The sequence below is a fragment of the Spermophilus citellus genome (assembly GCF_964194105.1).
Source record: "Spermophilus citellus genome assembly, chromosome: 10".
Classification (NCBI taxonomy): Eukaryota; Metazoa; Chordata; class Mammalia; order Rodentia; family Sciuridae; genus Spermophilus; species Spermophilus citellus.
This window is the reverse complement of record NC_138197.1, coordinates 84,355,209-84,370,188: the sequence shown is the minus strand read 5'-3', so window position 1 is coordinate 84,370,188 and position 14,980 is coordinate 84,355,209. Positions and strand designations below refer to the sequence as shown.

Here is a 14,980-nt window from a genome sequence, read left to right as displayed (position 1 = left end):
GGTAGAGCACTTTACCTAGCCTGTGTGAGACACTGGGTTCAATTCTCAGCACCACATATAAATAAATAAAATAAAGGTCCATTGACAACTTAAAAAAAAAGGAAAGAATTACTTTTGAGTGTGGGACAGTTATTTTTAAAAATGTGACTCCTGAGAAACCAAGGCAGCCTAGTTCTCACTTGGTAAGTTATAAATGCTTCATTTTCAGTTTCAGGGGAAGGTTTGAAGAAGCTCAGATGATTAATGATGTGGTGGTAATGAGGCCAAGGTGAAGTGGTAAGCCCTGCCTAAGGCCAAACTCATGTTGGTGGATATATGTTGCATCCTAATTCTAGCTAGTGGCCTCATACATAGCTGCTACCATCTTATTGAGAACCCCTCCACCATCATAGATAGTCCTGGCCACTTCTTAATTCTAGGTAATACAAATGTAGGATGACCAACCATGTTGGTTTGCCTAGACTAGGGTGACCAGCTGTTCCAGTTAACGTGGGCCTGAGGAAGTTCCTGGGACATGGGAAGGCTAGGACAGTCTCATGCAAATCAGGATGGCCTATCACTCTAATTAGAGAACAGAATCAGCTTAGAGAGTAATATGTCAAATGTCTGAAAACATTGAGATTCAGGTAAGAATGACGTGGTACTGCATGGTTCTAAAATGGTCCATACTGGATAGGTATTGTAAGGAATGCAACATCCATGTTTTGACTCTAGGATTTGAGGAGAATTGTGGAAAATAAAGGGATGAACATCAAAAAGACCAACCACATTGATTATGAAAATGGAAATGGAATTCATGTGGAAAGGCTAAAGAAATTGGGATTATCGTCCACCCAACTAAACCTCCTCACTCCATCCCACACATGGTATTAATTTAGTCAATGACCCTGATTATGTGGGCTTCTTTGTTGAAAAACCTCTTGTGACTTTTCTTAATAAATTAAGTGCAGCCACTTTGGCATTTAAGACTCTCCACTAATGGTCTCTGTCACAGACTCTCAATTTGGACAGGCCTGGCCTTTATTTTAGGAAGGCAGTGTTATCAGCAAGGGACTATCATCTGGGCAGGGCAAGTCCTGGTATCTGATCCAGCTCTTGGAGAAGGTATAGTTCCCAAGGGTGGGAGTGATCTTTAGATAGAAGTGGGCAAAATTAAATATGTGAGCATTCCAGCATATGGGTGAAATTACACTAGATGTACAAGCATTTGGTACTAGGATGATCTGCTTATTTAAGGTGTGGGAACAGGTCTTTCATGGAATGTGAGGTCTGGATCCAGGATCAAGGACACAAAGATTGTCAAGAGTAAAGCTAATAGCTGGGTAAGGACGGGAAAGGATTTCAGTCAGGATACAGGGAAGTCCCCTTAGACAAATTGAAAACAATCAGGGATTGAACTTATTTATTTATTTATATATTTATTTAGTGGTGCTTGGGCTTGAATCCAGGGCCTTGTGCATGCGAGACAAGCACTCTAACAAACAAATGAGCTATATCCCCAGCCCAGGGATTGGGTTTAAAGTGGATGTTTAGATAGGAAAACCAAAGTGCCATCTGAGGGTTAGATAGGAAGAAGTCATTTAAACATCTCCAATATTAAATCAAGCCTGATGTAGGTGGCCATGGCTGTGGAGCAAAAATAAAGATGCAGACAGAGAATAAAGCCAGACCTAATACACAGTGTCTGCTAACCACTTCATCTTCTCTCTGAAGTCTGTCTTCTAAAAGCTTGAGCTCTGTGGTATGTCTTGAATACCCTGAAATGAAATTATGTCATTTTCAGGAAAATGGATGGAACTCAAGAACATTATGTTAAATGAATGAACAAAGTTTTTCTAGGATACATCTTCCATTTTCTATTGTTAAAATCCTACCCATTCTTCAAGGTTCAGCTCAAACGTCATCTTTCTGCCTTTCCTGTCATCCTCAGTGAAGAACTTTAGTATCTTCCCTTTTTATATTCTATGGCAGCTCTGTCCACGGAACTTTCTTTGATGTCTCATAATCTGAGGTGCTCAGTATGGTAGACATTAGCCACATGTGACTATTAATGCACTTCAGTGTGGCTAAGGACAAAGGAAGTGAAATTCTGATTTTAACTTAGTTCATTTACAGAGCCACTGTGGTCAGTGGTTACTATATTGGCCAGTGCAGTTCTATGGCATTTTTCATAGTATTTTCTAATAATTCAATAGACATTCATCGCATTTCTAATGGTAGCAGAAGCGGGCAATAGAAATGCAAGTATGGTTAAGATATTCAGTTCCTCGTGTTTACATTGTTGAGATTATAAATTAGTACAACCACTGTAGAAATCAGTATGGAAGCTCCTCAAAAGACTAGGAATGGAACCATCATATGATCCAGCTATACCACTCCTTAGTGCTTATCCAAAAGAATTAAACTCATTAATATCATTACTATAATGATCCATGCATACCATGTTTATAGCCGCACAATCCACAATAGCCAAACTATGGAAACAGTCTAGGTATACATCAATGAGTGAATAAAGAAAAAGTGTTATATATACACAATGAAGTTTTTATTCAGTCACAAAGAAGAATGAAGCTTTCTCTGCTTTCTGATCATAATGTGAACAGCTTCCCTCCACCACACTCTTCCACCTCACTGTGAGCCCTTAGGAATGGAGTCTGCTGTCTATGGATTGAGAACTCTGAAACTGTGAGCCCTTAAACAAACTCTTCATCCTGTACAATTGTTCTGGTCAGGTCTTTTAGTCAGAGCAGCAAAAAAGCTGACTGAAACAGAAATTGGTACTGAGAAGTGGGATCCTTGCTGAGACTAACCTGACCATGTGGTTCATAAGTTTCTGGAGCATTTAGGAGGAATTTTGAGATGTTTAACAGTGCAAGCTGGAAATGCTTTAGGTTGTTGTAAGCAGAAATTAATGGCTTATTCCGGTGGGAGCTCAGAACAATAGAATGCCAGTAGGACCATGGTCAGTGAAGAAAGGGCTTAGAAAAAAAGGAGGACACTATTGGTAATTGGACTAGAGGCCATTCGTGTTATATTCTGGCTGAGAATTTGTCTGTCTTTTGCCCATATCCTGAGATTTTCTGTGAGACTAATTTTAAAAATGATGGATTCTTTAATCTGTTGGAAGAAATCTCTAGTCAGCATAGCATTCAGATGGTGGCATGGACATTTTTGGTGGCTTTTAGGCAAATCTGTTGTGATAATCAGAAGCAGAAAGCAGAGCAGAAAGATTTGAAAAACTTGAACTTGAAAGGTGGAAGTAAAACCAGGGCTAAGAAAGTTGCAGTTGTTAAAAACATTATTGCCACTGAAGAAATGCTAAAGACTTTGCCTAGAGACAATGACAAGATGGCTTGAGGACATCTCAGGAGCTGGAAAGTTCATATCCATCTCAGACTCAAGGAAATAAAAGTAAAAAATTCTCTAGAGAATAGACCAGTGGGACACCTTTCTTGCACAAGGGAGCCTAGGAAGTTTTTTCAACAGACTCAGCCACCCAGACACTCAGAGGCTGCAGGAGCCAGGGTCCCCTGAGGCTTTAATACTGCTTGAGTTGGTGTCAGACCTTGGTGTCAACCATGTGGTGCTGCTTCTGCAGGAATGCAGGATGCTAGAGCTAAGGGATCATGGAGGATTTCACCAAGATTTCAAATGAAGGCCTGGGAGGCCAGGCAAAGTGCAGCAGGGTCAGAGTCCCTGTGGGCAACCTGAGAGGACAGTGCATGGAGATGTGAGAAGGAAGCTAAAACTGCAGTGGAGAACCCCCAAATTAAGAAATGCCAGTACCATGGAACATCTGCTGAGGAAGGCAGAAGTTAAGTTGAGGCAAGCCAACTAAAAGTCTACAGGGGAGACCTGCACAGAACATTACCTTGCCATGTGCCCCAGATGCCTAACATGGAGCTATAGGACTTGTTTGCCCAGCTGGATTCAGTCTTGCTTTGGTCCTAGCCCTTCTTTCTATGCCCCTATTTCTGTGAATGGAAGTGTTTACTCTGTGCCTTTACATATTGGGTACTTGTAAATTGCTTTTGATTTTTACAGGCGCTCACTATGCAAGCTTGCCCTGAGTCTCAGAGGAGACTTTGGACTTGAACTTTTGGGCAATCTTGAACTATTGAGACTTATTGGGGACTTATGAAAATGGACAAAATGTATTTTGCATTGTGAGATGAGTGTGAGCTTTTGGGGGCCAGGGGCAGAATGTTATGGTTTGGAAGTGAGGTGTCCCCCAAAAGCTCACACGTGAGACAATGTGAGAGGGTTCAGAAGGGAAATGATTTGGTTGTGAAAGCCTTAACCCAATCAGTGGATTAATCTCTTGACTTAATTGACTATAACTGGAGGTGGGTAGGGTGTGGCTAGAGGAGGTGGGTCATTGGGTGCATGGCTTTGAGGTATAATTTGTATTTGGCAAGTGGAGATCTCTATCTCTGCTTTTCTGATAATCATGTGAGCCTCTTCCTTCCACCACACTCTTGCACCATGATGTTCTGCCTCACCTTGTGCCCTTAGGAATGGAGCTGGCTGTCTATGGACCTCTGAAACCATGAGCCCTTCTCTACAAAAATAAAATGAAATAAAATAAAAATAAAAAGAAGAATATATGTCATTTGCGAAAATGGATGGAACTTGAGAACATGTTAACTGAAATAAGCCAAACTCAGAAAGTCAAGGGTCATATGTTTTCTCTAACATGTGGAAGATAGAGAGGAAGAAGGAAAAGAAAAGTAGTGAAGATCTCATAAAAATCGAAGGGAGATCTGTAGAGTAAGAGTAAAAGAGACCAGGGAGAGGGAGGAGGGAAAGAAAAGGGAAAATATTCGGTGATACTGACCAAATTATATTGTTATATATAGCATGTGCATGTACAAATAATAACAATGAATCCCACCATTATATACAACTATAATGCACCAATAAAAATATGGAAAAAATTAAAAAGAAAATATGAGGAAAAGAAGATATCTATTTTCAAGAATTAGATGTGTGTGTGTGTGTGTGTGTGTGTGTGTGTGTGTTACTATAGTTATTGGCACAGCTCTCTTATTTACTACAACATGCTATACACTTCTTCAGGACAAGCATGTGTCTTACTTACTCATCTTTGTGTTCTTCCTAAGTTAAGTCCTAAGACAATGAATGCATATTCGACATCTTGGAAATGATTCCTATGGGATATCAAATTTATTCTCTTGTGAAAATTAATGTGGTAAGAAGTCTAGGAATAAAACATTCATGTTCTGTTTCACACTTGGAAATGCTGCATACATTTTTTAATGTAATATTCTTAGATGTACCAAAATAGAAGATCTTTTAATTTAGTCTTCAAATATGAAAGATCAGAGTGAATGGAGAGGGAGATAAAAGGCATATGGGTACCATCCTGATTGGAGTCTTTCCACACTTTAGTGGACTACCCATGGCCCACTCCCTAGCCATGCCATCAAGACCTGGTAGTTTTATGTTTTTTCTTTCTCCTCCACAAAATCTATTCTTATATTCATTTACACAAAGTTAGCATATGTAACTAATAAATGTCAACATTCTTACTTTTTTTAGAAGCTTTTTTTTAAAAGTTTAAATGATTGCTATCATGTCCATGAGTGAAAGCTGTGGTTTTCCTACTTTATATTGAATTTCCGTGAACATAGATTGTATAAAGCTCCTTCAGGAACTCACAGTAAGGTCTAGAGATTAGAGGCAACTTTATTTTTCATTCCTGGAAAAGAAGATGGAAAATTTTACACACACACACACAAATACATATATGAACAGATGTATACACACATGTCATACATATATATATATATATAGATGTATATACATACATGCATATATGTGTATACACATATTCCTACTTTGTGTATACATCTATACATATATGTATGTATGTGTGTATATATATTTATATATTTTAAAATCAACTTATTGGGGTATAGGTTTTTTTATAAAGTCATCTTTTTCATTGTATTGCAATTAGAACTTATTATGAGAACACTTTCTTATAGGTCGACTAAACTGAAAGTTTTAGGAATATAGGCTTATGTCTTATCTGTGTCGCTCAGCTCCAGGTGTTATTTTATTACCTAGCATAGTACCTGCTGTAGAGCTGGCAATCAGTAGTTATAAGTTCAGTTACTGGATAAATGCATAAATGAGAGTTCTCTATTCATGTCCTTTCCTAGACTTTTATTTTTCTCCATGAGGTTTTTTTCTAGTTTTTAAAAAGCCTAGTAAAATACATATAACGGTTACCATCTTTAACATTTTTGAGTGTACATTCAGCCATTAGCACCATCATCTCCAGAACTCTAGTCATCTTGCAAAACTGAAATGCTAAACTCATTAAACAATAACTGCCTAATCCTCTACCACCTTGCCCCTAGCCCTTGGGAACCATTCTACTTTTGTCTCTATCAATTTGACTAATCCAAATACCTCATATCAGTAGAATCATAGACTATTTGTCTTTTTCTGACTGGCTTATTACACTGGGTTATATGGTAATTCTATTTTTAGTTTTCTGAGGAACCACTATACTATTTTCTATAGTGTCTTGCTATTTTATATTTACACTAGTAATGAAGAAGGGTTCCAATTTCTCATTCTCACCAACCCTTGTTAGTGTGTGTGTGTGTGTGTGTGTGTGTGTGTGTGTGTGTTTATAACAGCCATCTGAATGAATGGGAAGTGATACGTCACTGCAGTTTTAAAAAATATTTTTTAGTTATACATGGACACAATACCTTTATTTGGTTTATTTATTTTTATGTGGTGCTGAGGATTGAATCCAGTGCCTCACATGTGCAAGGCAAGCGCTCTGCCACTGAGCCACAACCCCATCCCTTCATTGCAGTTTTGATTTGTATTTCCTTAATGGTTATTGATGTTGAACATCTTTGCATGTGTTTATTGGATATTTGTATATCTTATTTGAAGAAGTTATTGGGATATAATTATAAATCATGTACAATAAAATGTACTCATATTTAAGGGTATAGCTTGAAGAGTTTTGATGAGTATGTATCCATGTAATACTAACCCATGCAAGGTTTAGGACATATCTGTCACCCCAGAAGGCTACTGTGTGCCCTTTGACAGGAAGTTCCCTTATACTCCTGGCCTCAGGAAACTAATGATATGTTTTTTGTCACTATTATAAATTAACATGGCCTGTTTTAGTAGTCCTCTGACATGGAATTGTTCACAATGTACTATTTTGGCTTAATACTTCTGAGAGTCTTCCATGTTATTATAGGTTGGTTGTATGATATTTAGGGAGTAAAATTCATGAACCAGTGAGCAGATGTGAGATCATAATAACTGAAATTTATTAAGCACTTATGATGTGCTAAGCACTATTCAACTTTACAAATTCTATCTTATTTAGTCTCAACACCAACTTAATGAAGCAAAACAATTAACACTGTTTTAGAGATGGAGTAACTGAGTCATAGGGACCATAAATAACTTGCCAAATATCATACAGCCAACAAGTGGCAGAGCTAGGAAGTGAACTTGGAGAGCTGTGCTCCAGAGTCAAGTGTGTTAAGCTGCCTCACTGCTAATTTATCAGGTACTGGGTAAGCCCAAGCACATGGAGAGGGTCTGGTGTCCACCCTACTCCTTTTACTTTCCCTTTCTGCACTGCCATCCTCAGCCTCTTCTCATTGCCATATCACCTAAGCAATAGCACACAACACTTGTCTAAATGGAGTCTAAGTTGTCACTAGTAATCAGAAGTCCAGGAGAAAAAAGTGAAAAACAGGAATAGAAAAGAGAAGCAATTATACAACTTTTTTCATTAGTACCAACTTGCCTGATTTGATGGGCCAGTGCTTATTTTCATGCTTGATTTATTTCATGAAACTAAATGAGAATACAACAATATTAGTTCCCCAACTCTGAGTCAATGTTTCTTAAGACAAAAACGGTGATCTGTGTTTCCACTGTTTTACCAGAAATATTGATGTCATTCTGCACAATTTTTACAGGGTATATTTGTGCTATACACTTGTTTTTGTGTTAGTAAACATTTTAAAACAAGAGCTTTCCTATCCATTATTTCATTATATCCTGACAAAAGCCCAATTATTTTGGAAAGGCAGGAACTATAGCAATCCATTCCCCAAGATAATTGAATGATTTGTCTGAGATTATACACTAACTTTTGGATGATCATTAATATTAGTGGTTCAGCCAGGCCTAAATGGCATCTCTTCACATCATCCCCTAGTTCTTGTTCTGTTCACCAGTACAGAGGTCTCCTGGTTGTTATAAAACTTATATTTTCAACTTGGATCATGTTAATATTAATGAGAAATAATGTAACTTATTTATTGAATCAAAAAACAAATCATTTTCCATACTTTCATGTAAGGATAGAGAGTTTTAACAGTAGATATCTTAGTTACCGTCTTCTTTCCCACTTGTTTTCACAGACCAGTGACCTTTTCTACTTCCTAGTGAACAAACTTCATGAGTACTTACCAGAATCTAAGGATAAGAATGCACTTCAAAATAAAAGCCAAAGGGTTGATGAGCTGGTGTAAGTATCAACTAGATACTTTGATAGTTCCCCTCTACAGTGTTAATGATAAACTGAAGGCACTAGACAAAATATATGTGTTATTAATAATTAATGGTGCTGCAAGTTTCACTTCACAAAGAATTTTAAAAATTGCATTACACAAGAAACTGGTAACATTGGCTGTCCCAAAGGGGAAAAATGGGTGACTGGAGGAAAATCATCATTTATTGTATCTCCTTTTTCACCTTTGATATTTTGAGTCATCAAATATTATTTATTTGAAAAAAAGGAGAAATCATGCAATTTTCTTTCTTTCTCCTCTTTGTTTTCTAGGACATGCATTGAAATTATACAGACCTTAGGACTGATGTTCAGAGAAACAGAAATTGAATCATCACGCCTAAACACATTGGCAGCTAAGAAGTAAGATCTTTTAGAAGACATTGGCCCTTGTAGTTTTGATTTGTTAACTGTTCTTATTGAATGTCTTCCAAACCACATAATTCTCTAACTTATCTGTTCAACCCTCTTGTAAGTACATTACACTCTTTTGACTCTCTGATTCCTTCTGTGATGATTAGATTAATTGGCACATGCTGAGTTCTCTTTGTCCCTTTGGATTATTAAGGGTACAGAGGTTTTCATAAAATAATTTTATCTTTTATCCTAGTTTGGTGAACTTGAAAAAGACCAAATAACCCATCATACATTAAAAGCCAGGGACTTTCCACGAGAATTTTCTAGGGTTCATTTGTATCCACAACAGAAAAATCACATTGGAAAGACAGGAATTGTATTGGCCACATTTATTATGTATAGTTACGTATTGCTTAACCATGGAAAGAATATGTGTACCTGTATAAACCTAGATGGTATAGTCAAATATATATATATATATATACACACATATATATATATGTTAATTTATAATAGTGACAAAAACATATATATATAATGTATATATATACATTATATATCTAATATATATGTTAATTTATAATAGTGACAAAAACATATATATAATGTATATATATAATGTGTGTATACATAAAGATATATTATACATGCACATACATATATACACTATAGCCTACTACTCCTACAGCCATGATAAACAAGATAACACAAGATTCAATCAAGCATGAGCAAAAATGATGCAATTGAGAGATGCAGTAAATGAGAAGTTATGAGGATGTTGCTGGAGTAAACTTATTTACTTAAAAGGAGAACTACACTCTAAAATAATGATTTAAAAGTGTAGTATAGTAAATACATAAACCAGTAACTGTTGTTTATTACTTTGTTAGCACATAATCAAGGATTATGCATTAAGAAAGTGCATCATGTGCTGTACTTTTGACTTGCAGCACAGTAGGTTTGCAGAAGCACTACCATAAATAATGTGGGTAATGCTCTGTATTGTTTTGATGGCTCCAGGGTTTCTAGGTGATAGGAATTTTTCAGTTTCATTAGAATCTTTTAGAGCCATTGTTGAATATGCTGTCACTGACCAAAACATCATTATGAGGCTCATGACTGTAACTGGTGACCTTAGAGGGCTTATTAAGGTATAGGATGAGCTGCTATAATGAACATACTCTAAAAATATTTGGCCAAAAGAAGATAGGAATTGATATTTTTCTCATATAACAGTATATAGTAGACAGTCAAGCTTTCCTCCACAAGGCCAGCCAAGGACCTGGCTTCCTCCCCTTTAGTTACTCTGCCACCTCCTATTCTGCTGTGTCCTCTTGATTGAAGTCACCTGACCTTAATGATTTCATTACACCACTGGGAAGTAGAAAGAGAAGCAGAGGACAAGCAAATTTCCTTTTTTAAGCAAGGCTTACAGCACTTAGGTTCACAGCGTATTGATAAGAACTCAGGACGGAATGTATCTGTAGTTGGACAGCCGAGGGCCTAGCTAAACTAGGTGGTCAGCACATCTGTTATTTAAAGGAAGCATAGGAGAATCTATATTGGGGGACAATACTCAATACACAAAAATAATGTGTTCACATGTTTTATTGCTTGATTTTTAAAATATGTATTTATGGACTATGAATTATATCCTTGGGCAAAGTTCTAGTTAAAACCTGAATTTGTTTCACTCACCCCTCATTGATTATTTATCTAAATTCATTATATTAGAAAATGTAGGAAGGATAAAGGAGATGAGCTCTAAAACACTTAAACCAGGGGGAAGAATAATAACTTTTAGTAATATTTTTTCCAGGGTTTTTATTAGACTTTTAAAACATAAATTTTAGTGATGATAATCATAAATATTTTTTAAGTAACTTGCCACATACAAGGGCGTATAGGAATACTTTGCTCTAAAGCAGGGATGGGCAGATATTTCTATAATCCTGCCACCGTAGTACAAAGGCAGCCCTAGGCAGTATGCCAATGGATGGGCACGGCTGTGTACTGGGAAAGCTTTATTTACAAAGCTGGGGGTGTAGTTCAGTGGCAGAGCACTTGCCTAGCATGAGTGAGGCCCTGGATTTGATCCCCAGCATTGCTAAAACAAAACAAAAATGGCTCTGTGTACAAAAATAGGCTGTGTGCTGGATTTGTTTGCAGGACATAATTTGCTGACCCCTGCTTTATAGCAAACAAAGAAAGTACACTGTTATTTACTCTGCATACTTTAAGCCATTGGTAGTACTGCTAATCCCTCAGTCTCTAAGACAGAGATTTAAGACTACTTTTGCCATTTCTCTGTTCTCCTACACTAAAATTGTTGCTAAATTTTGTCTTCCTTTCCTCTTTTTTTTTTTTTGGTCTCTACTTCTCTCTGTTAAAGTTGAAAAAAATCTTCCTCACTTCTGTTGTGAAATGTTGCCTTTCTTTAATTTTTCCATTTTTAACTTGGTTTGACCATATCAGCCCTATTATATTAATCATCTTTCCTGATATGCTAATCCTTTTCATGCCCTTCAATACATATATCCATTTGCTAAGTAGAGTCTGGTTGTAATGTTATACTGTCCATTTTGATATATATAGGCTCAAGTCCTGTTATCTATAGTATTAATTAGCACAATGAATGTTTATATAACAGTATTAGTCTTCTGTCGTCATGTAACAAATTATTACAAGCTCAGTAACTTAAAATAACATATTTATTATCTTACAGTTCCTGTGAGTTAGGAATTTTGGCACCAGTGTCATCTGGGCTGGGGTTCTCTCCCAACTCATCTGGGTGGTTGCTGGCAGAATTGATTTGTACACAGCTATGGAACTCGTGCAGCTTGTTGCTTGGCAGGAGCATATCTCTGAGCTCAGGAGAGACTCAAGTTCTCTTTCATAGGGCTCACTCATTAGATCAGGTTTGTCCAGGATACTCCTCTTTGAATTGACTAAAAAAAGTCAATTAATTAGAGGTCTAATTATATTTGCAAAACTCTTCACCTTTCTCATCTAATATAATCATAAATTATTAGAAAAGCATATTCATAGATACTGCCCAAACTTGAAAGGAATTATATACAAAATGAATAGTAGGAGGTGAGAATCCTGAAAGCCAAAGTACAATTCTGCCTTCCACAATATCATAGACTGACTTAAGAGACTATAAGTTTGTTCTTAGAGTCTGTGTTTTAAAGTATATTGAAATGCATTAAAAATTCATATACTGGAAATAATAACAAATAGAAGAATAAAAGTATTAAATTGTTGGGGCTATTTTTAAGCCTGGGATGTCAGACCTATAAGTATTTCCAGGATAAAACTACCATTTTGATTAAAATTATTGGCCTAACGGATTTTAAATTAAGCAAGTTGACGGAAGGAGTGGGTTTCAAATTAAATTCCATTTGAGAATATAAAAAGCAGTTATTCATTTTAGCATTTCCCTCTTTATTTTCATAAATGGGTATTTTATTAGTTCACTTTGCTTTATTCCTCTTAAAATGTGCTACATCCGTTCATATTTTAGTATTGTTAGAGTTGAATTTATATATTATCACAGTAAGTGATCCAGAATTTGAGAGTTCCTTTCCTTAGCTTTGAAAAGAAACTGTTACTGAAAATGAAGGTTTATAATTAAATATAACAATGAATGGAATGTCAACTCAAACAATATCAGGAAAAGCTTCTAACAGGAGTGTTCTGTGATTTTGGAAAGATCTTCTAAAAGTAAAACTAGCCATTTTAAGTAGCCTTCATAAAACTGTAGTGAATACTCTATAGGATCTGTCCTGCTTTTTTTGAGAAATGTACTGAAATGATTCTTCTTTTCCAGTCATAAGAATTAGACTTGCTTTTTGAGCTGATTGTGAGCTTTTTATAATAGTATGATTTAAATTATTGTAAAAAGATTAGAAAGTCTCAAGTATTACTAAACACAGATTGCTTATAGTCCCCTTTATTCCATTATAAAAGGAATGCTTATGGTTATAGAATTTTTATAGTCCTATTCTTAAATTTCGTTACTACTCCTATGTTTCAAATCTACTCTGTTATTTTCTTTAGTTAGCCCAAGAATTTTCTTTTCTGTTTTGAAATGAGGTCTCGCTGTGCTGCCCAGGCTGGTCTGGAAGTCCTTCCTGGGCTTAAGCAATCCTCTCACCCCAGCCTTCCCAATAGCTAGGACTATAGGTATGCGCCACCATGCACAGCTAGGCATGATTTTCTCCTGCTCCTATTCAACTGTACATGGATTATTCTTAACATTTGAAGATGGTGTTACTGGCCTAGCTCCTTAGGATGCATACTTTGAATTGTGAATTTTGCCTTTTTATTTTCAAATAGGTGGGTGCCATATATTATTCAAATATGTAGTAACTTTTAAGTGAGAATTCATATAGGTTAATGTACAGTCTACTACATTTGAAAGCAAAAGACCTGAGGTTAGTTTTATTCAATGAAACAGTAAACCTCTAAAATGTCCTGTTAAAAAAGGGTTCTGGAGTGAGGATGGGTGGAAAAAGGTACATTCATACATTACTGGTGGGACTGCAAATTGGTGCAGCCAATTTGGAAAGCAGTATGGAGATTCCTTGGAAATCTGGGAATGGAACCACCATTTGACCCACCTATTCCTCTTCTTGGACTATACCCAAAGGACTTAAAAACAGCATACTACAGGGACACAGCCATATCAATGTTTATAGCAGCACAATTCACAATAGCTAAACTGTGGAGCCAACTTAGATGTCCTTCAATGGATAAATAGGTAAAAAAATGTGACATTTATACACAATGGAATATTACTCAGCACTAAAAAAGAACAAAATCATGGCATTTGCAGGTAAATGGATGGCGTTGGAGAAGATAATGCTAAGTGAAGTTAGCCAATCCCCCAAAAAACAAATGCCGAATGTTTTCTCTGATATAAGGGGAGTGACTCATAGTGGAGTAGGGAGGGGGAGAGCATGGAAGGATTAGATTAATTCTAGATAGGGAAGAGGGGATGGGAGGGAAAAGGAGGGGGAAGGGGATTAGCAAGGATGTAAAATGTGATGGTCATCATTATACAAAATACATGTATGAAGATTTGAATTTGGTGCCAACATACCTTATATCAAACAAAGATATGAAAAATTGTGGTATATATGTGTATTAAGAATTATAACGCAAAAGAAAAAAAAGAGTACATGTATAATGGCATAAATTGGCATGAACATACTTTATATGTAGAGATACGAAAAATTGTGCTCTATATGTGTAATAAGGATTGCAATGCATCCCACTGTTGTTATGTATTTAAAAAAAGATGGGGGGTTCTGGAGTTATAAAATTTGGGATCAAACAAGCATTTTAAGAATTCTGGGGGCTGGGGATGTGGCTTGGGGCTGGGGATGTGGCTCAAGTGGTAATGCGCTTGCCTGGCATACTCTGGGCACTGGGTTCGATCCTCAGCACCACATAAAAATAAAAAATAACAATGTGTCCACCAAAAACTGAAAAATAAAAAAAATAAAAAGAATTCTGCACATTATTCACAATAGCCAAGATATGGAATCAACCTAAGTGTCCATGAATGGATGCAAGAAAAAAGAAAATGTGGCATACATTCACAATAGAATGCTATTCAACCTTAAAATTAAGAAAAAAGTCCTGTAATTTATGACAACATAGATGGAGCTGGAGCTGGAGGAAACTATACTAAGTGAAGTAATCCAGGCACAGAAAGACAAGTTCCATATGATATTCATTATTTGCAAAATCTAAAAATGTTGAACTCAAAGAAACAGAGTAGAATGGCAGTTACCAGGATGTGGGGGTAGTAGAATTAGTGGATGTGGTCAAAGGGTACAACATTTCAGTTAGACAAGAGGAATAAGTTCAAGTGATCTATTGTATGACATGGGGCCTACAGCTAATAACAACTTATTATATATTTGGAAATTGCTAGGAGTTGATTTTAAGTGTTCTCATTACAAAAAATGTTAAGTATGAGAGGTAAAGCATACAGCTTTATTCGACCACTCCAGTGTA

At 36.4% G+C, this 14,980-nt stretch overlaps 1 protein-coding gene across 1 annotated transcript in view; it reads left to right on the top strand.

The window, feature by feature from the left end:
- The window catches only part of LOC308657715 (uncharacterized protein C12orf56), a 97,467-nt gene that overhangs the window by 66,497 nt on the left and 15,990 nt on the right, over positions 1-14,980 (top strand). Inside the window, exons 7-8 of the mRNA XM_081309684.1 lie at positions 8,445-8,551; positions 8,867-8,956. Of these exons, the coding sequence (XP_081165810.1) occupies positions 8,445-8,551; positions 8,867-8,956 (197 nt within the window). The remainder of the gene's footprint in view (positions 1-8,444; positions 8,552-8,866; positions 8,957-14,980) is intronic.